Source organism: Schistocerca serialis, chromosome 7 (assembly GCF_023864345.2).
Source record: "Schistocerca serialis cubense isolate TAMUIC-IGC-003099 chromosome 7, iqSchSeri2.2, whole genome shotgun sequence".
Lineage (NCBI taxonomy): Eukaryota > Metazoa > Arthropoda > Insecta > Orthoptera > Acrididae > Schistocerca > Schistocerca serialis.
The window spans coordinates 330897294-330921232 of NC_064644.1; the positions used below are offsets into that span (position 1 = coordinate 330897294).

Here is a 23939-nt window from a genome sequence, read left to right on the forward strand (position 1 = left end):
AGAATTTAACAATAATGTACGTATAGGAGGAGCATGTGGCTAATATGTAGAATAAACAAAACGTCAGCTATGTGAAACTGCAAAGCGGAAATACTGTCTGAACTTACTACCCAGCAGAAAAGAGTGATTTGTGTACACTGTTCTTCACCGTCGTTGGCCGCAGCTGAACTATGCTGATAGAATCAGTCTGAGGTGGAAAATATCCACCCAGGAGATGTGGAGAACGCACGGAAACTGATGAAGATACCGACTGACAGACTGACGGGGACAGAGTCGCGTAGCATCTGCGGAGGAGCGGCTGAGAGAAAGGAGGAGTGTCTTTCCGACGTCTTTTATCGCTTCGTATGAGCTCAGCCACGGCCTACTCTCTGGGAGATTACAGCGTTTTACCAAGAGATAAGGAAACGTAAGGCAGGTCCAGTGACTGCAAAATACCTCGCGGCAGATAAACTGCCGATTGAAGTAAAGACCGGGGGAAATTATACGCTGGGCAAATAGTACACCATAATTCTCGTCGCCACAACAAAAACAGAGTTTGCTTACTTTTGCTTTAAAGTTCGAGCTCATCAAACAGGCATCTCGTGCCACAATGACGGACTACAAACAACATGACACGAAGGTCACACCCACGCCCATCTGAAAATTTGTCTAAGCCTTTAATCGACAATGTGTGTGCTCCAGCCTCACTGAAAACACATCTTGCGGTTAGATTAGGCAGATACGCAGAGTATAAAACCGTACATGCACAGGCAGATTGCAGTGGTGAAGATGAGGCCCACTGTGTGCTTGCTCTTTCTTTTGGCAGCCGGTGTCCTGGGTCGCCCGGGAAGACCTGGAGCACGAGGGCCTCCCAACAAATTCCCCAAGGACTTCATCTTCGCAGCTGCTACCGCGTCCTACCAGGTGGAGGGCGCCTGGAATGAAGGCGGTAAGAACTCTTTGTCTTCGCGCCTGAAACATTCGGTATTACCTACGCTTAAGCACCAGCATGTTCTTGTGTGTTAAAAGACAGAAATGCCATGGAAGACCTTTCTCATGTGCAATTTGTCAAGGTGATAGTTTTTCTCAGTAAGACATTTTAAGTGCATGAATATTGCGAAGTTCATGGAGACATTGATCTGAATCAACACCTGCAGACATTTGGTGGCAATAGTAGCTACTCCAGATATAAAATTTCTTACTAAAAAAGATAGACAAATAAAAAGCACGATCGATTTCGCGCACGTACAACGACAGAGGTTATTCATGCGAATTACATGTCATATGAAATGGCTGTTTATGAGGCAGAAACTGGTGTAATTGTTTAATATTTACCGGGGCCAACTTCTTTGATAGCCGCACGGACTTCCATTGGATGGGACATTGTAATGTTGCGAACGTAAGTTCTTCAATCGAGAACGCGAACTTATATTCAGAGAGTTGTTTGAGTCTAGTTGGGCCAGTACGTTCATGAGTCATTCGGAATAAGAGTAGTGGAATTACATGGAGCTCAAATAGATATACGAAACACGAGAATGATGTGGGCGATGAATAAAACAGAGAAAACCTAATGACTACAAAGACTATTAATTAATATTATTCGTGAAAGGGAAAACTACAGCATACGGAGTGGATGACATTGTCTTATCTTCAATAACTGTGAAGTCTGTTCAACCCGCTATGGTTTTTACTAATGTGTGACTTGATGAATGCTTGTACTGTGTCGCAAGTATCTGCATTTGATGTGCTTCAAAAAGTCCACTCAGCTGAGACTGCGCAGTAGTGACTGAAAAACAAATGGATATTTTAATCAAATAAATTATTGTAAGTGTGCAGGAGATTTTATTATCAGTAAATTGGTGACAATTGTGGATCGTATCGCAACTAAAATGTCTTGTGATGCTTTTGAACGAGGCGGAACAAGGGAAACGGTATGACAAGTATATAGGACAATGTTTGTTTCGTTGGTCGAGTATAACCTTGGGTGTAAGGTACACATGATGCAAAAATAAAACGGAATAACTGCCTTAAATGAAGGAAGCAGGGAAGTCAACGGGCAAATCATTACAAACTACAAGCTGTTTCAAAAGATGCATCTTATTTCACAACACTGCATCTTTCATGTGAATGAAGGCTGAAACTTGGGGTCAATTTTAACTTTCGCATCGAAAGTAAAAGTTGACTTTGGCGCCAGCTGTAAGGTGCCAGTTCATGTCGCGTCGTTACCGGCAGGGGTCACTGTGGTGCAGCTATCTAGTTCGCTCGTTCGTTTGTTGCACAATTTGTGTTGAGTCGCGATGCCGATAACATGGCAACAAAAGTAGTTTTGCTTCCTAAGTCGCATGATCTCAAGATTTGCGACTTTTTTGTGGACAGTAGTGAAAGACGCCGCTTATGTGCCACCCTTTCAGCAGCTTTGGGCGTATTACGACGCCGCACAGCAATAGCAGTGAACGCAGTAACTTCAGACATGGGAATAGTTTGACTATTGCCTTAATTTTTGACGGATTAACCGACAGTGGTAAATAAAGCAGTCTAGACGGAACTCCGGTCAGAACTCATGTCGTATGCTGAACGTGAGGTAAAGGAACAAACAGCCCTTTTTCTGTCTTTGGTGTGAAACTCGTCTTGCTCTGGAACAGAAATTGCTATCTAAAGCCAGTGCTGGACATTCTGGACCTGTTGGAGAACGAATAGTCCGGACGGAACAGTTTTTCTTTTCTTTCTTTTGCTTGTGCCTTTTTCCCACAATGACGCAGGGTCAGCAAGGTTAAACGGATTTGGCAAGGTTAATTTAAGGGGTGGCCGGATGCCCTTCCTGCCGCCACACCGTACCCCCTGGGACGGAATTAGTGTACCCCAATTGTCTGTGTCTAGCGTAATCCATGGAATAGTGCGAATGTGTTCAGATGCCTGCAAGCCGTGCAACTGAGGCGGGACGTGGGGACCAGCCCAGTATTCACCTAGCGGGATGTGGAAAACCGCCTAAAAACCACATCCAGGCTGGCCGGCACACCGGCCTCCGTCGTTAAGCCGCTGGGCGGATTCGATCCAGAGCCGGCGCGCCTACCCGAGTCCAGAAAGCAGCGCATTAGCGCTCTCGCCTAACCTTGCGGGTTCAGTCCGATCGTACCGATATTGGAAGCAGAGTTTCTCGCATGAGACATTTACTCATTCACACAAGAAAACTGCTTCATTTAAAGAGGGTGAAGGAAGATATGCTGACAACTGACCATGAAAGACTGGAAACTTCTTTTGATGAATATATTTTCTGCTGGTATATGATGGATGCACGGCATCATGTTCATCACAAACGATAGAAAACCTTTTGGAGTAACTTCGTAGGCCACTAATGCTGCAAGCTCCGGGAGACCTTCCCATGTTTTAATGACGTGCAATTAGTTCACTGGTCCAGGCAACTAGATCAAAGAGTCAGAATGGCTCCATCGAACTGCAGGACATTAAAGTTCCGCAGAATTCCTTGTCAGATTAACGATGATAGTAACATTACCAAACTTGTCATCCAAGATGCTGATTGTCGAGTCTGTCTAAATCTCCGGCTAATTGCTGTGAGGAACCTTCGAGAGTAATGAAGTGGCAGGACTGCTACATAAACTTACACCATATGTGAAAACCTTTCGTAGGACCTGAAACAACATCACAGTCGATATTCACTTAACGTGCCAAACGACGAGTTTTGGCGGGGTGCTGTCCTCACATCCAAACACTTCGGGAATGCCTACCACAGCGAATCACAGAAAAGCAAATAAGTCGCCAGGTTTTGATGGAATCCCAATTCGAGGTTACAAAGAGTACTCTGCAACATTGGCCCCATACTTAGTCTGGATGTACTGAGAATCTCTCGCCCAGCTCAAAATTCCAAGTTATTAGAAAAAAGCGCAGGTGACTAGTGTAAATAAGAAGGGTAAAAGATTGGACCTGCAAAATTACAGAGCAATATCTTTTACATCGGTCTGTTGCAGAATCCTTGAACATATTCTCTGTTCGAACACAATAAATTTCCTTGATAGGGAAAAGCTTCTGTCATCAAAACAGCACGATTTTAGAAAGCATCATTCGCGCGAAACTCAGCTTGCCCTTTTCTCAAATGAGATCTTGTGAAACATGGCTGATGGGCAACATGCGGATACCATATTCCTACATTTCCGTAAATCATTTCTCACGGTGGCAGACTGCCAAGGTTAACGAAGGTACAAGCATACGAAACAGGTTGCGAGGTATGTGAATGGCTTGAAGACTTCTTTAGTGGCAGAACCCAGTATGTTGTCCTCGACGTCGAGCGTTCATCAGAGACAAGGATATCGTTATGAGCGCCCCAGGGTAGTGTAATAGGACCGCTGTTATTTTCTGTATACACAAATGATCTGGCGGACAGGGTAAGCAGCAGCCTGTCGCTGCTTTCTGGTGATACTGTGGTGCAAGGGAAGGTGTCGTCTTTGACTGACTGTAGGAGGATACAAGATAACTTAGATAAAATTTCTAGTTGGTTTGATAAATGACAGATGTCTCTAAAGGGAGAAAAACGTAATTTAATGCCAATGAAACCCAAAAACAAATCAGTAATGTTAGACTACTGTATTAGTAGGGTGTTGCTCGACACAGTCACATCGATTAAATGTGCAGGCATAATGTTGCAGAGCAGTATGAAATGGAATGAGCATGGTAAGGAATGTAGTAGGCAAGCGAATGGTCGACTTCGGTTTATTGGTAGAATTTTCACAAAGTGTGATTCATCTGTAAAGGAGACCACATATAGGACATTAGTGCGATCCATTGTTGAGTACTGTTCGAGTGTTTGAAATCCACACCAGGTCAGATTAAAGGAAGACGTTGAAACAATTCAGAGTCTGGCTGCTAGATTTATTACCGGTAGGTTCTATCAACGCGTAAGTATTATGGAGATACTTCGGGACTCAAATGTGATTCACTGCAGGGATAGCGATGTTCTTTCTGAGGAGTACTATTGAGAAAATTTAGAGTACTGGCATTTGGAGCTGACTGCAGAACGATTCTGTTGCCGCCAACGTGCATTTCGCGTAAGTACCACGAAGATAGGATCAGAGAGCTTACGGCTCATACAGAGGCATATAGATAGTCGTTTTTCCCTCACACTATTGGCGAATGGAACACTAAAGGAAATGACTAGTTGTGGTACAGGGTACACTCCGCCACGTACTATACGGTAGCTTGCGGACTATGCATGAGCTGTAGCATATATTTCATCCACCAATACTCCTCCAACCGAATTCTTTTAATAAAACCAAATAGCGTTCTCATTCTAAACTTTTTATGATATGTATTTTCTAACCGCTAGTATCCTGAGATACATGAGCGAAGAATCTGTGCAGAGTGATATTCAATGTAAGTTGGTGGCTGGAGAACAAAATAATTACCCTCATTTAATAATTCTTCTTTGTACAATGTTTTAACTGTTGATCAATATGTGTTGCAGGCAAAGGTGAGAGCATTTTCGATCGCATGTTCCACACAATTCCAAACATCACCACCGATGGCAGCAATGGCGACGTGGCGTGTGACTCCTACCACAAGTACGAGATAGACATACAACTCGCCAAGGATATGAACGTGAGTGTTTTTCGTAATTGTATTACTCTTACAACATAGTGGTGATCCTCTACAGAACTGTGATCTATTTTAATGTCTAGTGAAATGTTTGATTCATTATTTAACGATACACAAAATAAGAGCGCCGTAGCTTCAAAATTCGTAGGAGTCTGAAAACTGACGATGCTTGTAATGCGCTGCTTGAGATATCAACACTGATTTCAGTCTTGTAGATAAATTGAAAATCAAGAACATTATTCACTCGGTAGCCTTCAGTAATAGTAGTCTGATTAATTACATTGCTTGGCAATTGTTAAGGAATAACTGGCACTTGCTAAGGAATAACTGGCAATTGCTATGGAGCAATCGGCAAATGCTGCGGAACACCCAGCCAATAATAGCAAAAGGAAATATGGAGGTCGGGATGAGTTAACTACAGAGAAACCTGTTCATGAATATCCTGGATGCATTGGATAGTTCATGCATCAAGGTGTTTCACGAAGGTCGTCGTCGAACCTATTAGCGTGACATTCGGGCTTGTGGTACAACAACACGTCTTCGAGATATCATTTGAGTAGACGAGCAGATGGAAGGCTCTAAGCTGATCGGGGTGTCACTACTATGGCCACAGTGATGGGAGCCTACAAATGTGTCATCTAGCAATTAAAAAAGGCCGCTGAAGATGAAGATGCCATGCGAAAGCATGCCCATGGTTGAAGGCGGACCACCACACCGAAAAAGGATCGATACGTAGCCCTAGAGGGGAAAAGAAAGAGACATCTCACTCTTAAGTAGATCGCTGCAGACCCTGCAGCCACTACCGCTGCCCGTGCCTCTACCCTGAACCATTTCGCTACGATTAAATCAGGCTACCTTCTATGATCGGAAGCCTGTTAAATGCATCTCACTACAGTCGTGCCACGGTCGGTCAAGAAAGCGTTCGCTGGTATAAGGAGCATGTTGGCTAGGGGCAGCAACAGAGGTCCGGAGTCATGTTATTCGATGAATCCTGTTTCGCTGTGGCAAGTGATTCTGGCCACAGGTTAATGCGGAGAAAGAGGGGAACACGTTACACACCACAGAATGTTCATGAACGTCACTGGTATTGCCTAGGAGTTTTGGTGAGTGCAGTCGTTATGCACAATGACCGAACACCGCTGCATATCTTTGCGCGAAGCAACAGCACAGCGGTAATGCAGGGAGACTATTCTAGATCATATCCGTATGGTTACGGGAGTAGTAGGTCCTGACTTGCTCTTTACGGACGACAGTGCCCATTCACACCAGAATGTTAAGGTGTCGGACACACTGGAAAGTCAAGATATTGAACTTAACGGATTTCTCTGTATACTCTCCTGGCCCAGACCCTGTACCCCATGCCTGGTATGCTCTTGGCAGACATACTGCTCAACGAACACCGTCTCTCCTAAACCTGAAATACCTCAAAATCGCCTTGAGAGAGGGATGGAGCAGTATCTCCCAAGGACGCCTCAACACGTTTGTAGCCATTATGTGTAACAGGTGTAAAAAGTGCATTAATGGCCAAGGATGACATACTACTCACTGAGTGTCCGATATCAGTCTTTATGTCGGTAGTCTGACCAGTGTCAAGTATAAACATTGTTTATATCTGTTACCCTGCTTTCTCTCCCTCCGTTACTGTGTTTCATGTCATCCATTATTGCCTATGGTTAACTAGTCTAGCTGCTCCTTTGAAATTATCAACCAGTGTATTTATCATACCTAAAGGAAAAACACTAAATAATTCATTGCATATGACTATTGTGTGTCGTAATCGACGCCAGTATGATGTAATCATCAACCAAAGAAGTGAAAAGGATGTTAAATCAATGTCGAACATCAGGACACTTTCTGTATTGTATAAGGAATAATATGCGGAATACGATTCGTCATCAAATTCTCCGAATTTATTATCCTCAACTACAATTGCTTGGCTACGTATAATTTGATGAACGAAGCATTTCCTCTGGTACCATTCTTAAGCTACAAGTCTACCATTCTATATCATAGCCTTTTGTCAGTAAATACGCTGAGGCTTACAGAAGTGTTACATAACTAAGAGGTGAGTGATCAGAGAGCCACGGCCTTGCGTCAGTTAAACAGTACCGATCGGCTAGCTCAGCTGGCGGAGAGTAGCTCTCACTAGGAACAAAAGAAAAGAAATAACTTTCGCAGAAGTTTAGAAAAATATCGCTTGTTTCGTAATATCGTCATGTTCTGCGAGACACAAATGTAGCATTCAGTTAATTAACTTGTTCTTTGAGGGAATAATTCAGAAAAAGCATTTTTGTAGGATAGCTGTAACTGAATGTAGCCCTCTCTTGAAAGGTATGAAATACTCAAAAATTATGAAGGTATTTCTACTAAATGTTCGAAATTGCGAATCAAAACGTAATATACTTAATCGTTTAAAAATTGCTATTGCGTTTAGAAGTGCTTATTCTATATTAATATCATGTTCTCTGTTAACAACTTTTCATAATTATAAATCGTCGTTTCACACTCAGAGCAACGGAGGAAACAATGAGTGTGTTAGCCGTTCTTGCGCGTGTGTTTGTGGGTGCTATAATCATAAGAGGTCGTCTGATTCTATGTTGAGAAAGTTTAATTTAATTATTTATGTACTTAGTTAAGCTGATCGGTATACGGTCTAAAGGCCATCGCTCACAGCCATTCAGGCTTTCCTCCTGAGGTTCTCTTTCTAAACACTGAAGCCAGTAGTAGTCGTGTTCTATACATCTGAAAAATAATAGTAATGAAATACAAATAATAGTAATAATCGTAATGGTGATAATAATGAATATCATAACTTACCTAATTGATCGATGGAGGGTGGCGGAGAGTGCTAATGCGCTGCTTCCTGGACTCGGGTAGGTGCGCCGGCCCCAGATTTAATCTGCCCGGCGAATTAGCGGGGGCTGGTATGCCGAAAAGCCTGGATGTGGTTCTTAGGCGGTTTTCCACATCCTGCTGGGTGAATACCGGGTTGTTTCCCACGTTTCGCATCAGTTACACGACTCGCAGGCATCTGAAAACGTTCGTACTATTCCATGACTTCCACTGGATGCAGAGAGCTGGGGTACACTAATCTCGTCCTGAGGGGTACGAGGTGGCGGCAGGAAGGGCATCTGGCCACCCTCTGCACCTAACACAGCCAAATCAATAGTAACAAGGCCAACTCCACTTTGACGCAGGACAAAAACACCAAGAAAGACAACAAGAAATAACTAATTATAAGGATCATATTAAAAGAGGCGAAAACACATTTTTAATATCGCAGCAGTTTGGCATCTAATACCAAATGGTTACTACCAAAGGCCGTGACAACAATAGGGGGAGAATAAGCTTAGTTAATTGATGGCAGCGTCATAGTAATAGCGATAAAGGATGGGGAAAATTGAAGAAACAGGAATGGTGAAAACAAAACCCGACAAGAAATAACATGAATTTATAGGAAAAAGTAGGGACGGGGTGGAATCGTCAATGCGGGACAAGGAATGTGGGGTAAAATTACATTCGTGGACAAAAAGAAGACTATTTAGTTACATCGACAGCGAATCTACATTAGTGCTAACAAGCTGAATAAAGTTAACATATCATCAGTTCGAGGAATGGTTTGAACAACACAGTGCTTCATTAGGCATGGTCGTATGCCGATGCCTTCCTGCGACCTTCGAACTGACTTACACGGCCAGGTAACATATAAAAACTTAAATTTCGTTTTGATTGCTGCACGATTTTCGATTATACGTAGGCTAGTGGCCAGTTCCACATGCCTCTCCATACCACATCCTGTGACGCGATTGGCAGAGGATGACACGGTGATCGGTCGGACACTATTGGCCCGTCCAAGGGCAGAACAGGGAACTTAACCTTTACCTTGCTAGTGAGTTTGTTCTAGAAATTAAATGGAAATGACTTACAGACTATTTTAGCGCTATAAAAGGATACATCCCAAGTTTGGAGTCCACAAAGTAAACCTAATGCTGAGTTCGTGAAAAATGAGTAGGGACAAAGTCAAACGTAATTTGAAATTCTAAGCGAGTCTGTCAGCATTGTGTTTGTGCCGCAGGTGGACGCATACCGCTTCTCCGTATCGTGGCCCCGGGTTCTCCCCACCGGAGACGTCAACAACATCAACCAGGAGGGAATCGATTACTACAACAAGGTGATCGACGGCTTGATCGCCAAAGGCATCACTCCAGTGGTAAGAGCAACCTCCGTGATCTGGTTTCTGTACCTTGACATTAGATCACTAATCAAAAGTGACGTCACACGGTGGTGTATATGTTTGTTGCAGGTGACGATGTTCCACTGGGACCTGCCACAGACACTGCAGGACATCGGGGGGTGGCCCAACCCTAGGCTGGCAGACTACTTTGTTGAGTACGCCAGAGTGCTCTACGACAACTACGGTGACAGGGTAAGCGACAAAAGAGTGTTCTGCGGTTACAAAGCCGACGTACAACTATGCATTTATCTTCTTATTCAATATTACGCTGGAATTAACTACTGAAATATAAGGAAAAAGGCATTTCCATCAACAGTTAGTCGTTCGAGACTAAAAATATGTAGCTTAATAGAAACGACGCTGTCTTGACTTAGAAAAACCAGAAGCAGAAAAAAGGTACGAGGGTTCTATTGCGATGAAATAGATGTATTGAAACTTGCAACCGTGATGGTAAGTGGGAACACAGTCTTATGACTGTCTATAAATGTGCCTCTGACTGCAAAAATGATCTTCAATTTCGTTTATTGAGCCATGATCGATTTCGGTGCCACTATCACCACCTACAGTTGCAGCTGTTCACATTAACAAGCATTTTAATGTAGTAGCGCAATGGGCCACTGTTTTTCCTTCTGACTGTCCACAGAAAAAGTCATATATTCCGAGAACTGTCGCTGTCGCTTGTTCATTTAACGCTTCTTGCGTTTGCCTTATGCCATCCGGAATCTATATCACAGTGACGAAGTAGCTTCATCAAACCTACGCTAACTCTAAAAACAACGCTGCGTGTTCTATACACACCACAAGGTGCACGCAACAGAAGTGCATGCGCACAATGACGCTATTGTATGGAGTGTCATGTGGTACAATGCTACTTGTTACTGTGTACTGGCACACCACCTTCTGTCTCACGTGCACACCACTGTATGGTCTGTGGATTTCTGGTTTCGTCCTCTAAACGTAGGTGATCTTAGTTCCATCTGCATGTGTCCCCATCTCACTGTCTGCACTTAGTAGCGCGTCAGTTGCTCAACCAGTTGTTGGTTGCAGATATCAAACATTTATCGCTCTACCACATAATTAGACTGAGGTGATATCCAATGGATTAAAGTAAACGAACATAGGATGACAGCTATAGTCCTGTTTAATGAACTAACCACGTGTTGTGTGAGCAGGTGAAGTGGTGGCAGACGTTCAACGAGCCGGGCAGTGTCGTCTTAGGCTACTCTGGAGGCTTCCTTATCGCCCCGGGCATCAACTCGTCAGGCGTGGGAGACTACATGGCGGCCTACACCCTGCTCAAAGCACACGCTGGGGCCTACCGCCTCTACGACGAGAAGTACCGACAGACTCAGAAAGGTAAATATCGTTCGTCATTATGGCTCCGCTGACGAAGAGTGAAGCAAATGTGAGCCAAGTGGTATTCAAACTTGAGTACCCATCTTTGGCGACCCGGTAAATGAAATTCTAAAATCTTATAAGAAGATCTGTTTACTGTAAACGCAAGTCTCATATCACGCAAGTCATGTAGTGAGCGATCTCTACAAGTGAGGCCTACTAGGTTTGATTAGTACAGCTCGTCCAATTTACATTATACGAACCAAAGATCACAATTTGCCCTTAACAGTCACTTCACACCCTGTACGTCACTGCATCTACAACTAGGTATACACTAAGCACCTCTTTGTATGCTGGGGAGTACTTCACATCAATATTAGCCTGTTCTTATTCTGTATATTTGCAGACTGAAGCGACGAATGAAAATTTGTACGAAGTTCGAGATTCGAACCCGGGCCTCCTGCTTACTAGAAAGGTGCGCTAACCACTACGCAACCGGGCCCAGTGGCTTTACACAACTACGTGGACTACCCTAGCACGCCTCCTCAATGCAAATTCCCATTCACGCCTCAGTCCACTCGCTATTCTCCATAAACTCGAACAGCATTTAGAGGAATTTGGATTGAGGAGCGGGGCGTGATAGGGTAGTTCACGTAGTTGTGCAAAACCACTGTGCCCGGTTGCGTAGTGATTAGCGCACCTGTCTAGTGAGCAGGAGACCGGGGTTCGAATCTCGGCCTTGGTACAAATTTCCATACATCGCTCCAGCATGCATACGTGCGATATAGATATTTGAGACCTGAAAAGGTTTCTGGAACCATACAGTCTCATTTGATCATTCCTATTCTATTCCATTTACATATGGTGTGGGTGAAAATTGATTGTCTGTGTGCCACTATAAACTCTTATCGTTCTCTCACGATCGCTGTGCAAGATAAAACAGCATTGTTGCGCAATAAACCTCGATAACTAATGTTACATAATGTAGTACTGTTAAAGAGGAATAGTAAGCTTATCTCCTAGCAATCAAAAAAGTCTCTCCCTAAAACTCTGTATCAGCTCCTAAATTTGTTGAATTCCTTTATTTTTTTTCACGGAAGCTCAACAATGCCTTACTGAGCATGATCTTCTGCAGAACACAAGCTGATAACCGCTGATGCAGAGGTCTATCTAAATATTTATCAGTTTAGTGCTAAAACCAATCGAGTTTAGATGTTAAGACGACCGCTGAAGGCAACTAACGTTCGCGTTGCAGTCCCACAAAGAGCAGTGTAGGTTTGTTAAAAATATAATTTTTATTAGGTATTAGTTCCAATTTTGTACGTTGTGCCGCACTCAGTGCCTGTAGAATAAAGACGCACTTTCTAACACTAATCGCCGTTGCAGTACAAATTCATGGTGCAACGAATCGTTGTGAGTCGTTACGCCCATATTCTGTTTATACACTCGTTCTGAGGTTAGCGAAATGTGGCGTCCCGGTAACCAGCAACGAGAGACGTTTAGATTAACGTCTGCAATGTAGCAGTAGTACAAAAATAGTAAATCGCGAATTGGTGAAAGGGAAGGAAGTGGTTGGAAGGGGATGGTGGTCATTGCTTTGTCCATAATTAAAATTAATATTCCTGAGCATATTTGCTCTAATAAAATATTACATCGGACAGTAACAAACAGAAATCTAATTTACAATAACTTTGTATATTATCACATTGGCATTATCCCGTTGGATTTCCCAAACACAACGACTCATATGTAGTTCTCTTAAAAACTTAAGGATCTTGCTATCACATGACATGTTATATCAACACATTGCAGAAAACCCTGATTCGAGTGCAGCATTGTTCAGCTAGATATCAGATCAATGAGATACACACTAGATACACGTCAGCACTGAGTGTGCAAGTTCTGCACGAAATGTCGAGTTTTACCAATACGCAAGACACTGCGCAGAGATTGCGCATGACATTTGCAGATAGAGATGATGACACATCTTATTTGGTTCGCCCCACGGAATTCACAAATATTTGGTCCATACAACTTGTATAACTACGAATCAGTATTACATTGTCTGATGATGTTGATGACTAATGGTTTATGTCTCTAAACACCGTGGGCATCAACGCCCTGCTACAGGCCTCAACATTTCATAAAATTGTTTCATTTCGTCTATGAGATTAGTCCTCAGCGACCTTTAATGTGAATACGCTCTTGGCTTTTGAGAGAAGTTTGTGAACAACTTTCAAACCATCTTTGACTTCCTCTGGGTGAAAATTGGGGACATGATATTCATTTCAGTTATCTTTGCTGTCCTATCTCTGCGTATTGAATACACATACATTTCCTATCTTTCAAAACTGTTAAACATGCTACCAATGCTTTCTACTTACATTAATTTGCTGAAACGTCGTCCACTTGTTAGTGCCTTGTGTGTTGTTTCTCTTAGCTATCGTACAGAGTGTATAACTGGCATGTATCTCTCTTATCACAGGAAAGGTCGGCATCACAATTAGTAACATGTGGTATGAACCCGCCACCGACTCTGCAGCAGACATTGAGGCAGCAGAACGCAAGATGCAGTTCTACGTAAGTACCAGGAACTCTTATAACCTTTCCTGTATTACAATAAGGATGTTAGTGCCCTTCAGATGGAGGGCGAAGGCTCTGATTAACACGGTGTGCCATAACATTACTTAAACAACCTGCCATCCAACGTCAATTCCTGGCTAAATCTGAAGAACTGTTTCTTCAGCGTTTCATTCATTATGAAACAATGTTCTTAGAACCGCTCTTGTGTTTTGCTTTTCTAATAGTGATCAGACGATGTTATGTCATCAGGTCCAAAATATACTGTTCAAGACGAAATGCAACCCACTGAATGACTTTATTAACATTGTTTATATTCCTTATAGTCACGAATCAACATACTAAGGAAAGCTACGCTCTATGACAAACAAGCTACGTACCATGAAGGAATTATCCAAATGGAACAAATGGAACGGAAATCGGTAGATGGGTTGTACACGTACAGACAAACAAATGATTGCAATTTCAGAAAAATTGAATGTTTTCTTCAAGAGAAAGTGCTTCACAAATTGAATTCGTCACTAGCGCGTAGGTTTACTTCTGGTCCTTATGCAAGCAGTTATTCTGCTTGGGATTAATTGGCAGAGTTTCTGCTTGTCCTCCTGAGGGATATCGTGCCAAATTATGTCCAATTGTTGCGTTAGATCGTCAAAATCCTGAGGTGGTTGCAGGGTCCTGCCCATAATGCTCCAAATGTTTTCAACCGGGGAACATCCGGCGACCTTGGCGGCCAAGGCAGGGTTTGGCAAGCACGAAGACAGGCAGTAGAAACTCTCGCCGTGTATTATAAGCCCAGGATGTCGTGCCATGAAGGGCACCCAAACAGGGTATAGAAGTACCTAGACCTAACTAATCTAAGGACATCACATACATCCACGCTGGAGGCACGATTCGAACCTGCGACTGTAGCAGTCGCGCGGTTCCAGACTGTAGCGCCTAGAGCCGCTCGGCCACCCCTGCCGGCAACTGCCATTCACTTCACAGTGGTTTACAGAGTATAGATGCAGATGTAGATTTATGCGCATCTGTTGGCTTCACCTACAAACAAATAAATCGCCACTTTCAAGCTTTACTTATGTGTATAGCTACCCTACAGGCCAGCGTTCACCATCCTTACGGAAGTCACATGCCACATAGTACAAAGATCAGGGGCGAAGGAAAAGTCTGTACAGTAATGGACAACGCAACAGGACCATGCCTGGAAAAGTACTGTGGTGTTCAAAGGAATTTTCATATTGATGACTGCTTTACTATAGTCAACACTCACTCACAGCCTATTTCATTAACAGAGTTTGTCAGCAGCTGTATCACAGAAAATCCCAGAAGGGTCCAAAAGAACAGAAACTGTCGCAGATGATTCCAATTGATAAGTACTGCAAGCGAGCAGCTTGCTAGAAGGGTCGAATATAAGTCACATGAGCTCAGCTTCACATGCCTTAATTTGTAGCATGTCATTACTGGACATGCCCATGTCGTCAATCGTCTCCTAGGTTCCGCATTGACAGTGTGCCCAACACTTAATTACTTTCAGTACTCTTTCCAAGACTAAAAGGAATTCCATTCTTTTTGCCAAAATCATTTTTCGCATTCCAAATATATGCAACTACACTCCTGGAAATTTAAATAAGAACACCGTGAATTCATTGTCAAAGGAAGGGGAAACTTTATTGACACATTCCTGGGGTCAGATACATCACATGATCACACTGACAGAACACAGGCACATAGACACAGGCAACAGAGCATGCACAATGTCGGCACTAGTACAGTGTATATCCACCTTTCGCAGCAATGCAGGCTGCTATTCTCCCATGGAGACGATCGTAGAGATGCTGGATGTAGTCCTGTGGAACGGCTTGCCATGCCATTTCCACCTGGCGCCTCAGTTGGACCAGCGTTCGTCCTGGACGTGCAGACCGCGTGAGACGACGCTTCATCCAGTCCCAAACATGCTCAATGGGGGACAGATCCGGAGATCTTGCTGGCCAGGGTAGTTGACTTACACCTTCTAGAGCACGTTGGGTGGCACGGGATACATGCGGACGTGCATTGTCCTTTTGGAACAGCAAGTTCCCTTGCCGGTCTAGGAATGGTAGAACGATGGGTTCGATGACGGTTTGGATGTACCGTGCACTATTCAGTGTCCCCTCGACGATCACCAGTGGTGTACGGCCAGTGTAGGAGATCGATCCCCACACCATGATGCCGGGTGTTGGCCCTGTGTGCCTCGGTCGTATGCAGTCCTGATTGTGGCGCTCACCTGCACGGCGCCAAACACGCATACGACCATCATTGGCTCCAAAGCAGAAGCGACTCTCATCGCTGAAGACGACACGTCTCCATTCGTCCCTCCATTCAGTCGCGACACCACTGGAGGCGGGCTGCACGATGTTGGGGCGTGAGCGGAAGACGGCCTAACGGTGTGCGGGACCGTAGCCCAGCTTCATGGAGACGGTTGCGAATGGTCCTCGCCGATACCCCAGGAGCAACAGTGTCCCTAATTTGCTGGGAAGTGGCGGTGCGGTCCCCTACGGCACTGCGTAGGATCCTACGGTCTTGGTGTGCATCCGTGCGTCGCTGCGGTCCGGTCCCTGGTCGACAGGCACGTGCACCTTCCGCCGACCACTGGCGACAAAATCGATGTACTGTGGAGACCTCACGCCCCACGTGTTGAGGAATTCGGCGGTACGTCCACCCGGCCTCCCGCATGCCCACTATACGCCCTCGCTCAAAGTCCGTCAACTGCACATACGGTTCACGTCCACACTGTCGCGGCATGCTACCAGTGTTAAAGACTGCGATGGAGCTCCGTATGCCACGGCAAACTGGCTGACACTGACGGCGGCGGTGCACAAATGCTGCGCAGCTAGCGCCATTCGACGGCCAACACCGCGGTTCCTGGTGTGTCCGCTGTCCCGTGCGTGTGATCATTGCTTGTACAGCCCTCTCGCAGTGTCCGGAGCAAGTATGGAGGGTCTGACACACCGGTGTCAATGTGTTCTTTTTTCCATTTCCAGGAGAGTATTTAACTTATGATCATCTGAGACAGTATGCATGGAAGAATTACTACTTAAGATTCTGCCCTTTGGCTACTGATTTCACCTAAGGAATTTATGTTCCAGTCTGGCCTGTACAGTCACCCGATTTTCACGGCCAAAGGAGACTGGCCTGAGGTGGTGAAGCAGAGGATTGCGGCAAACAGTAAGGCTGCGGGCTACCCCAGGTCCCGACTAGTGGAGCTCACACCGGAGGAGGTGGAATACATCAGGGGTGAGTAAACGACACCAGCCACAGCTAGTGCGCTTTGCTGGGCTTGTTCGTGCTTGAATTCTGTCCATTATAAAAGGTTCTTCGAAAGTACTTTCAGGGTTTCAGATGACCACAGCATGAAAACATCAAGAAATACGAAAAAACTTCTCGTATCAGCGGATATAGCTTGTCTCCAAGTTTCAACTGGTAATATGCGCCGTGCCATAGTTGGAGAGCGCAATACTATCGGCAGGTATTTCAGAATATGGCATGTAATAGATTGATGGGTGCATTTCTTGTCGCTGAATTCGCTAAATGAAAGTCAGTTGTGACGTTCAGCGTCAGTTTCATGCCTGATATCGTTTAAAGTCTCCAACGGACAGAAGAATCCATGAAGGTAAGACAGATTCCGGTAGACTAGCTGCTTATGTAGTGTGAAGGAAACAAACTGTCCAGGACTATCAGCAGAGACAGTGAGCAACTGTGGGAATCGTTCGTCAGGAGCCTTAAGAAATAGTCGACACATGCGAGCAGAGAACTGCAGATACCACAGTCAAATGTCACCTCATCCTATACAATCGTCTGCTTGTGAAACCATACTGGATTCACTTGCGTGCGCTGACTGCTCGGCAGAATGAGCTTCGTCCTATATTTTGGAATGACTTGCAGCAAAACAGATATCGGTTTTCAGTGACAAAGCCATATTCCATGTATCTGGTAAGGTGAATTGTCATAACATTCATGCTTTTGGCACAGAAAATACATAAAAAGATTATAGAACATATTCATGATTCACTTACAGTTAACTTCTTGTACGCCATATCCTCTTCAAAAGCTTTATGAACCATTTTTCATTGCGGAGAAAATTGTGACTGGTTTCATGTACTTGGTCACACTGCAGTAATGGCTTATTCCACCATTACAGCAAGACAGCGGAGATTTCATTTTGCAACATGATGGTTACCTCAGTGTCGAATTGCTTCAGCGTTGGATTGGTCATACTTCCTATCATAATGCTCTTCTTCTTCAGTTGTCCCCACAGTCATCTGTCTTTGATTTATAATTGTGGGTTATGTAAAAGACAGTCTGTTCCTGCATCTGCCATCACTAAATCTGAATAAGTGACAACGAAAGATAATTAGTGCCGTCGCTGATATCGACCGTGACTTCTTGAGATCCATATGTCAAGATTTTGGCTAAAGTATTGACATTTGCCACGCAGCAAGTAGTGCTTATACTCAGCACCTGTAATAAGTTAAAAACTTGGAGACATGCTCTCGTCACTGATATGTGTCTCTTTTCTGCATGTCTTGCAGTTTTCGTGCAGTCCTCTTCTGAAAACGCAGAGATACTTATCAATACTCGTGTTGGAATGCCACACACAAATCACATTTCTACAGCTAGGAGTCATAGGGGACCGAGCTCCTTACACTCAAGTAATTCCTCACTCTTTTTCCTCAAACAGGAAAGACTCTCACAATGGAACAGTACATTTCTTAATAAGAAACGTTAGGGAGCAATCATACCCAAACCGAAAGTTCTATTTTGATATTGCTGCCATGCACTTAGGAAATACTGTAAAGTTTTTCTGTATTTTACTTAGAGTACTCCACTGTTTCAGTTGCTTTGTGGGGCCAGACTTTTCTCAGGTATAAATGTTATGAATAAGGAATTAACATCATTTTATTCTTGGCAAAATATCGAAGTGGAAACAAGGCCAAAATGCAGGGAAATGTATTCTTTTGGACGACATGAAGCGATAATAGTATCTTGAGCTTCGCTGTTAATGAGACTCTGTTGGATTCAATTATGTTATACAAATGTCAGGAGATGAAAACATGGAGAGGCATGAAGTGACTGATCATGTAGGTACAGTTTGTATAACTTGAGCTTCATACTTTGATTCACTGATAATGCTGATAAGTCTTTGACCTGTCACTTCCAGAATTGATTAAGTGTATACAAAGAAAGGTGGAGTCTCAGCTTTATTTGATGTGCACATGAGTATGCGAGAAACTATTTAAAATCTCTACTAACATAGCCTCACGGGAAATAGGTAATATATCGCACATATCTTCAATGAGAATTCCAAGAACTAGTAACTGGGGTATGATCAAGAAACAGGCTCCGGCATTGGATGTTCCGTTCTCGTAGATACAATACAGATAAAAATTAGTCATATAACTGGACATTGAATAGTGTACAAACAATCAAGCAACTAATGCTCTATCCGTAAATGGAACGAAGGATCTTCTGCATATTGCAGCTAAAGGACTAACGTTCCTATGCCGTGTACAGCTATTATCACAGTATAAAAACACATAACATGTTCTCTAAGAGTACCAAACAAGTACTGCCTGTTATCTTCATGAACTGATAGTGAATTTATCTTGTTTGTAATAGTTATCAGTCGCTTTTAAGATTTTGATCCACAAAAAATGAATGGGTGAATTTGTCAGGTATAAAAATTAGAAATAAACCACATCATTTCAAACTCATGTATATGTCAGTATTGCAGGATTACACCATTCTACCTCACTGGTTACCATTGGGTGTTATAGAGTATTCTTTTGTTTACATTACTGCGAAATTTCTGCCCTTGAACCGTCAACAAATGTTTGCAAATCTATAGCCCATAAAAAATTGATCTTCAGATAACACAATGATAAGAACGAAAATGTGCAAAGACACAGGACTATAGCGACGTCTCGCGATAATACTTTACAAGCATTTGAAATTAGTTTCGCAATAGAAATTGCACAGGAATGAAAACCAGATAAACAGATATTTTAATTAATTTAATAACAGGTAGTGTGGTGATCTTGCCTTTCAGACTATTTTTGGTGACCGTGAACCTTGACGCAACTGAATATTTCGCGTTTTCTATCGATAGGAGAAAAATCTGTCAGCTTGTGCGATTTATGAAGTATTTTCTCGGTCCGTTTGTTGCATGGTTAAACAAACTTCTACATTTGTGAAAATGCTGTATCAGCTATAAGTACGTGTGTGACAGTGTACTGTCTTATTTCAGGCACGTCTGACTTCTACGGACTGAACCACTACACGGCCAACCCAGTATCAGACGGCTCCAGCGGCTACGACCCCTCCATGGAATTTGACGCGGGCGTCGTTATCGGGGAATACACGGACGCACCGCAGGGGGCATCCACCTGGCACAGGGTTCGTAGCCTCGCTGTACAGAGAGTCACTCATTTCTGTCTGTCTTGTGCTTTATATCTCTGCTCTGTGATGCATTTACAGAAACCAAACGAGAAACTTGCAAGATAGTACACACAACGTCCTCGATTATTTGTTGTATACAGTGTGTTTCAAAAAAATTTAAACGAACTTTGGAGGTAAGTTCCTTACGACGAAAGAAGAAAAGACATTCATATAATCATATGTGCGAAAATCCTTCGTTTTCGAGTTATTGATGGAAGTTAACATTCAACGACTTTCCAGGTGCGATCTAACAACGGCACTTAGCTATGCGGCCGTTTGACTCATTGCAACCTAGATGGTGTTTTCTTGCCAGGGAGACTTATTTACATTCGTCATTCGTCTGTCTTCAACGTGTCCATTGTGTGTATTTACTAGAAGTACCGAGTTATCTAAAATTGCTTCTTTCAAACATGACAGGATGTTTATTTCGTGAGCGGCCACACATGATTTTTACATACAACCACACAAATGTTACTAGACACAAAGCCGCACATCTGCGTTAGACGGCTTTTCCAGAGCGAAGACAACTGAGTCATCCAGCCTCTGGTGCTGTGTATCGGTGCGTTGCCGAGTTCAGATCCTTAGCATCACAGGTTGTTAATCGAAAAAGACCACGTGTTGCTTATACGCTTGACAAGAAAAATCACATTCTACGGGCTATCGAAGAAGAGCCTGACATCAGCGCAAGACATGTTGCCCTGGCATATCGTACTTCTCCAAGGTCAGCATGGAAGATTCTTCACGAACCACTCACGTATCCGTACCATCTTCAACTTCTGCAGGCCCTCACGCCTGTCGATCACGCACCAAGGGAGAACTTTTGCCAGTGGTATGTCGCAAAAACTGCCAATCCATTGTTTGTCTCTTCAGTTTTGTTTATAAACGAGGCAACGTTTAGAGGACGTGAAACAACAAATTTCGGCGACCAAACCATATGGGACGATCTCAGTCCTGATACTACAATACAGGCTAGAATCAACATCAGTTTAATTGGATGTGACTGTCTGGTAGGGTCCTACGTTCTCCAAGTATGTCTTATGAGATCTGTCTAAAGGGACTTTATTCAGGACACTCCAACACCTAATAAAGGATGTGACCCTGCAAACAAGAAGAAACATGTGGTTTATGAGTGACGTAGCTCCAGAACATTTAAGTCTCAGTGTAAGGGATGCACTGGCTGGTATCTACCGTGACAGATGTACAGGTAGAACAGAACCAGTTCCAAGGCCTCAACGTTCCTCCGACCTCAGTCCTTTGGATTATGATCTTTGGGGACATCCTAAGCAATTGGCCTACGCAGCATACCCCCCTCAGATGCATAAAAATCTTCAATGACGTATCAGGGAAGGCTGAAAAACCCTTCGAAACCATCAGGCAGTATTTGTAATGGCGCGACAGTCTATGTTTTGACCAGTGCATGCGTATTTAGAAGCAAGAGGGGACGTTTCGAGCATTTATTGTGAGTTAGTGACTCGATGAGCTTCGATTACCTAAGCAGGAAGTGTTCATATATAACTTGAAAACGGATTTTCGGACAAACGTTGATGTGAATTTTTTTTCTTATATTGGTGAAAGGGACCTGTGTGAAAGTTTGTGGAAGTATTTTTGAAACACCCTGTATATCCCAGTTTCCTATCATCTCTACAGTTCGTATATCCTACAGCTCCCTCTAGTACCATGGAAACTACTCCCTGATATGTTAGCACATTTGGTCTCGTCCTACCCTTTCTTCTACTCAGTATTCTCCACATATTCCAGTACTCGTCAGTATCCCACAACCCATGATTCACTTCCATTCTACGCTATACTCCATATGCAGACATTCAAAAAATTCTTCTCCAATCTGAGACCTATTTTGAATACCACTGGACTCCTTTTAGCGAAGAATTCCCTCTTGCCTGTGATAACGCGCCTCTTACATCCTCCTTGCCTTGTCCGACAAGCGTTATGTGTCTTGCAAGATGGCACAGTGTCTTCCCCCCGTCTACAAGTTTATCGCATGTCACATGTCTGCTACATGCAATATTCTGCAGTAGCTTCACGTTTTAAACAATAAAAGACAAGGCAAAGGGAAACACCTGAACATTTCTACGATGTTATCCTTCATGCCAGAACGTCTAATTGCCACGTTACTCTTGCAGAGCACTCCTTGGGCCTTCCGCAAGCTGTTCAACTGGCTCGCCCAGCAGTACCCTGGCTACCCGATCTTCGTCATGGAGAACGGCTGGTCCGACACTGGAGAACTCGAGGACCAGGGCCGAATAGACTACTACACGGTGTGTACTCTGTCCATCTGTTTTGATGCAAAGGACATTATCAGAAACTTATGCTGTATGTCTTCAGTAGGTTGTCAGTGAGAATTTTTTGGAAAAGTAGAAAATCCATACACAGGTCACATTTTTTGAAAAATAGATGAAATTATTGCTGTTGCGTAGCATATAAGGAGACACTGTGGACACGTCACACTCACAAATATTTCTCAACAACATTTAAAAAACAGTTATCGTGTTATTTGTGAACATTGTAATAGAGCTCTCTGCAGTGGGACTTTGAAAATGTTGCACTACACCATCGCACCCATATTTACATGAAACAGATAAACAGTGTTTGTTTCGTTTTTTCTATTAACGTGGTTCCATCATCTTAACCATTACATATATTTCATAGCTTCTATTTATTAAAATATAGGTTCATTTGTTGTTAACAGAGCTACTTGGCTGAGATGCTGAAGGCTATTAATGAAGACGGCGTCGACGTCATAGGCTACACAGCCTGGAGTTTGCTGGATAACTTTGAGTGGGGCACAGGATTCACGTAAGTAATTCTAAACAAACGTGATCAATTGCTCTCAAACATTGTTATTACTACTACGGGCTATGACGTTCTCGGAGTATCTCAATTAGATAGCATAAAAAATTTTACTAATTCCAGGAGTACATATGCAAGATATGTGTCTTGTAAACGTAACTGCTACGTGCACATCTGTTATTACACCCAATCATGTATATGTAACGTGATAACTAAAAAGATACACTAATTGCAGCCATAAAATGCTTTCGCTTCATGTGCAGCTTGTTTAAATATTATACTTTTCTGTTGTTTCAGGACAAGATTTGGACTTCACTATGTGGACTTTAATGATCCGGATCGCAAAAGGACGCCCAAGGCATCCAGCAAGGTCCTTGGACAGATCTTCAAAACGAAAACACTTCCAGCTAAATACCTGAAGTAATGCCTGAGAATGTGTGCACTGTGGAAACAATAAAGAAACTGTGTTAATTACGCACATAATGTATTTTCTTCTCTATTACACCCACTTTCCATATATGACTTACGTAAAGAGTATCTTCGATCTCCACCTGAAGACGTAATTTCCCATAATCTGGAATCGTTTCTCTGGAATAAGGTTGAAAAATGAACTGTTTCTGGCTCAGAAAGTTCTGAGTTAGAGTCCCATCAAACAAATTTTCTGAAGTTTTATCTGTTTTCCGTGAATTTCGAAACACTTAATACTTAAATACTTACTGTTGTAGCGTAATTTCTTGTTTCTAATAGGAAATGGTACACGCCTGGTCCATACAATCCTTACTCAACAACATATTTTCCGGTATAGTGTAGATCAGTTCTAGATCGATACAAATATCTTTCTCCAGATTTGTTACAACAGTAACGAATCATCATTGTTGGAGTTCGGGGTTAAAAATTTCCCCCATTACTTTCAGGTAAATAATGAAAA

The 23939-nt window shown here is 43.2% G+C and overlaps 1 protein-coding gene across 1 annotated transcript; it reads left to right on the forward strand.

Annotated features, from left to right (window-relative positions):
* Positions 1 to 741: 741 nt before the first annotated feature.
* LOC126413052 (myrosinase 1-like) lies at positions 742 to 23435 on the forward strand. Its single transcript, XM_050082949.1, has 11 exons — positions 742 to 928; positions 5453 to 5586; positions 9659 to 9793; positions 9887 to 10009; positions 10990 to 11173; positions 13638 to 13732; positions 16855 to 17002; positions 20013 to 20161; positions 22345 to 22479; positions 22911 to 23017; positions 23309 to 23435. The coding sequence occupies exons 1-11, from the start codon at positions 742 to 744 to the stop codon at positions 23433 to 23435; spliced, it is 1524 nt and encodes a 507-aa protein (XP_049938906.1).
* Positions 23436 to 23939: the final 504 nt, after the last annotated feature.

Bases quoted from the DNA above. Each gene is read 5' to 3' on its own strand.
- LOC126413052 (XM_050082949.1), top strand. From the start codon at position 742: ATGCACAGGCAGATTGCAGTGGTGAAGATGAGGCCCACTGTGTGCTTG. The intron at 11,174-13,637 runs GTAAATATCGTT...CTCTTATCACAG, and splicing joins GTACCGACAGACTCAGAAAG to GAAAGGTCGGCATCACAATT. The intron at 13,733-16,854 runs GTAAGTACCAGG...TTTATGTTCCAG, and splicing joins AACGCAAGATGCAGTTCTAC to TCTGGCCTGTACAGTCACCC.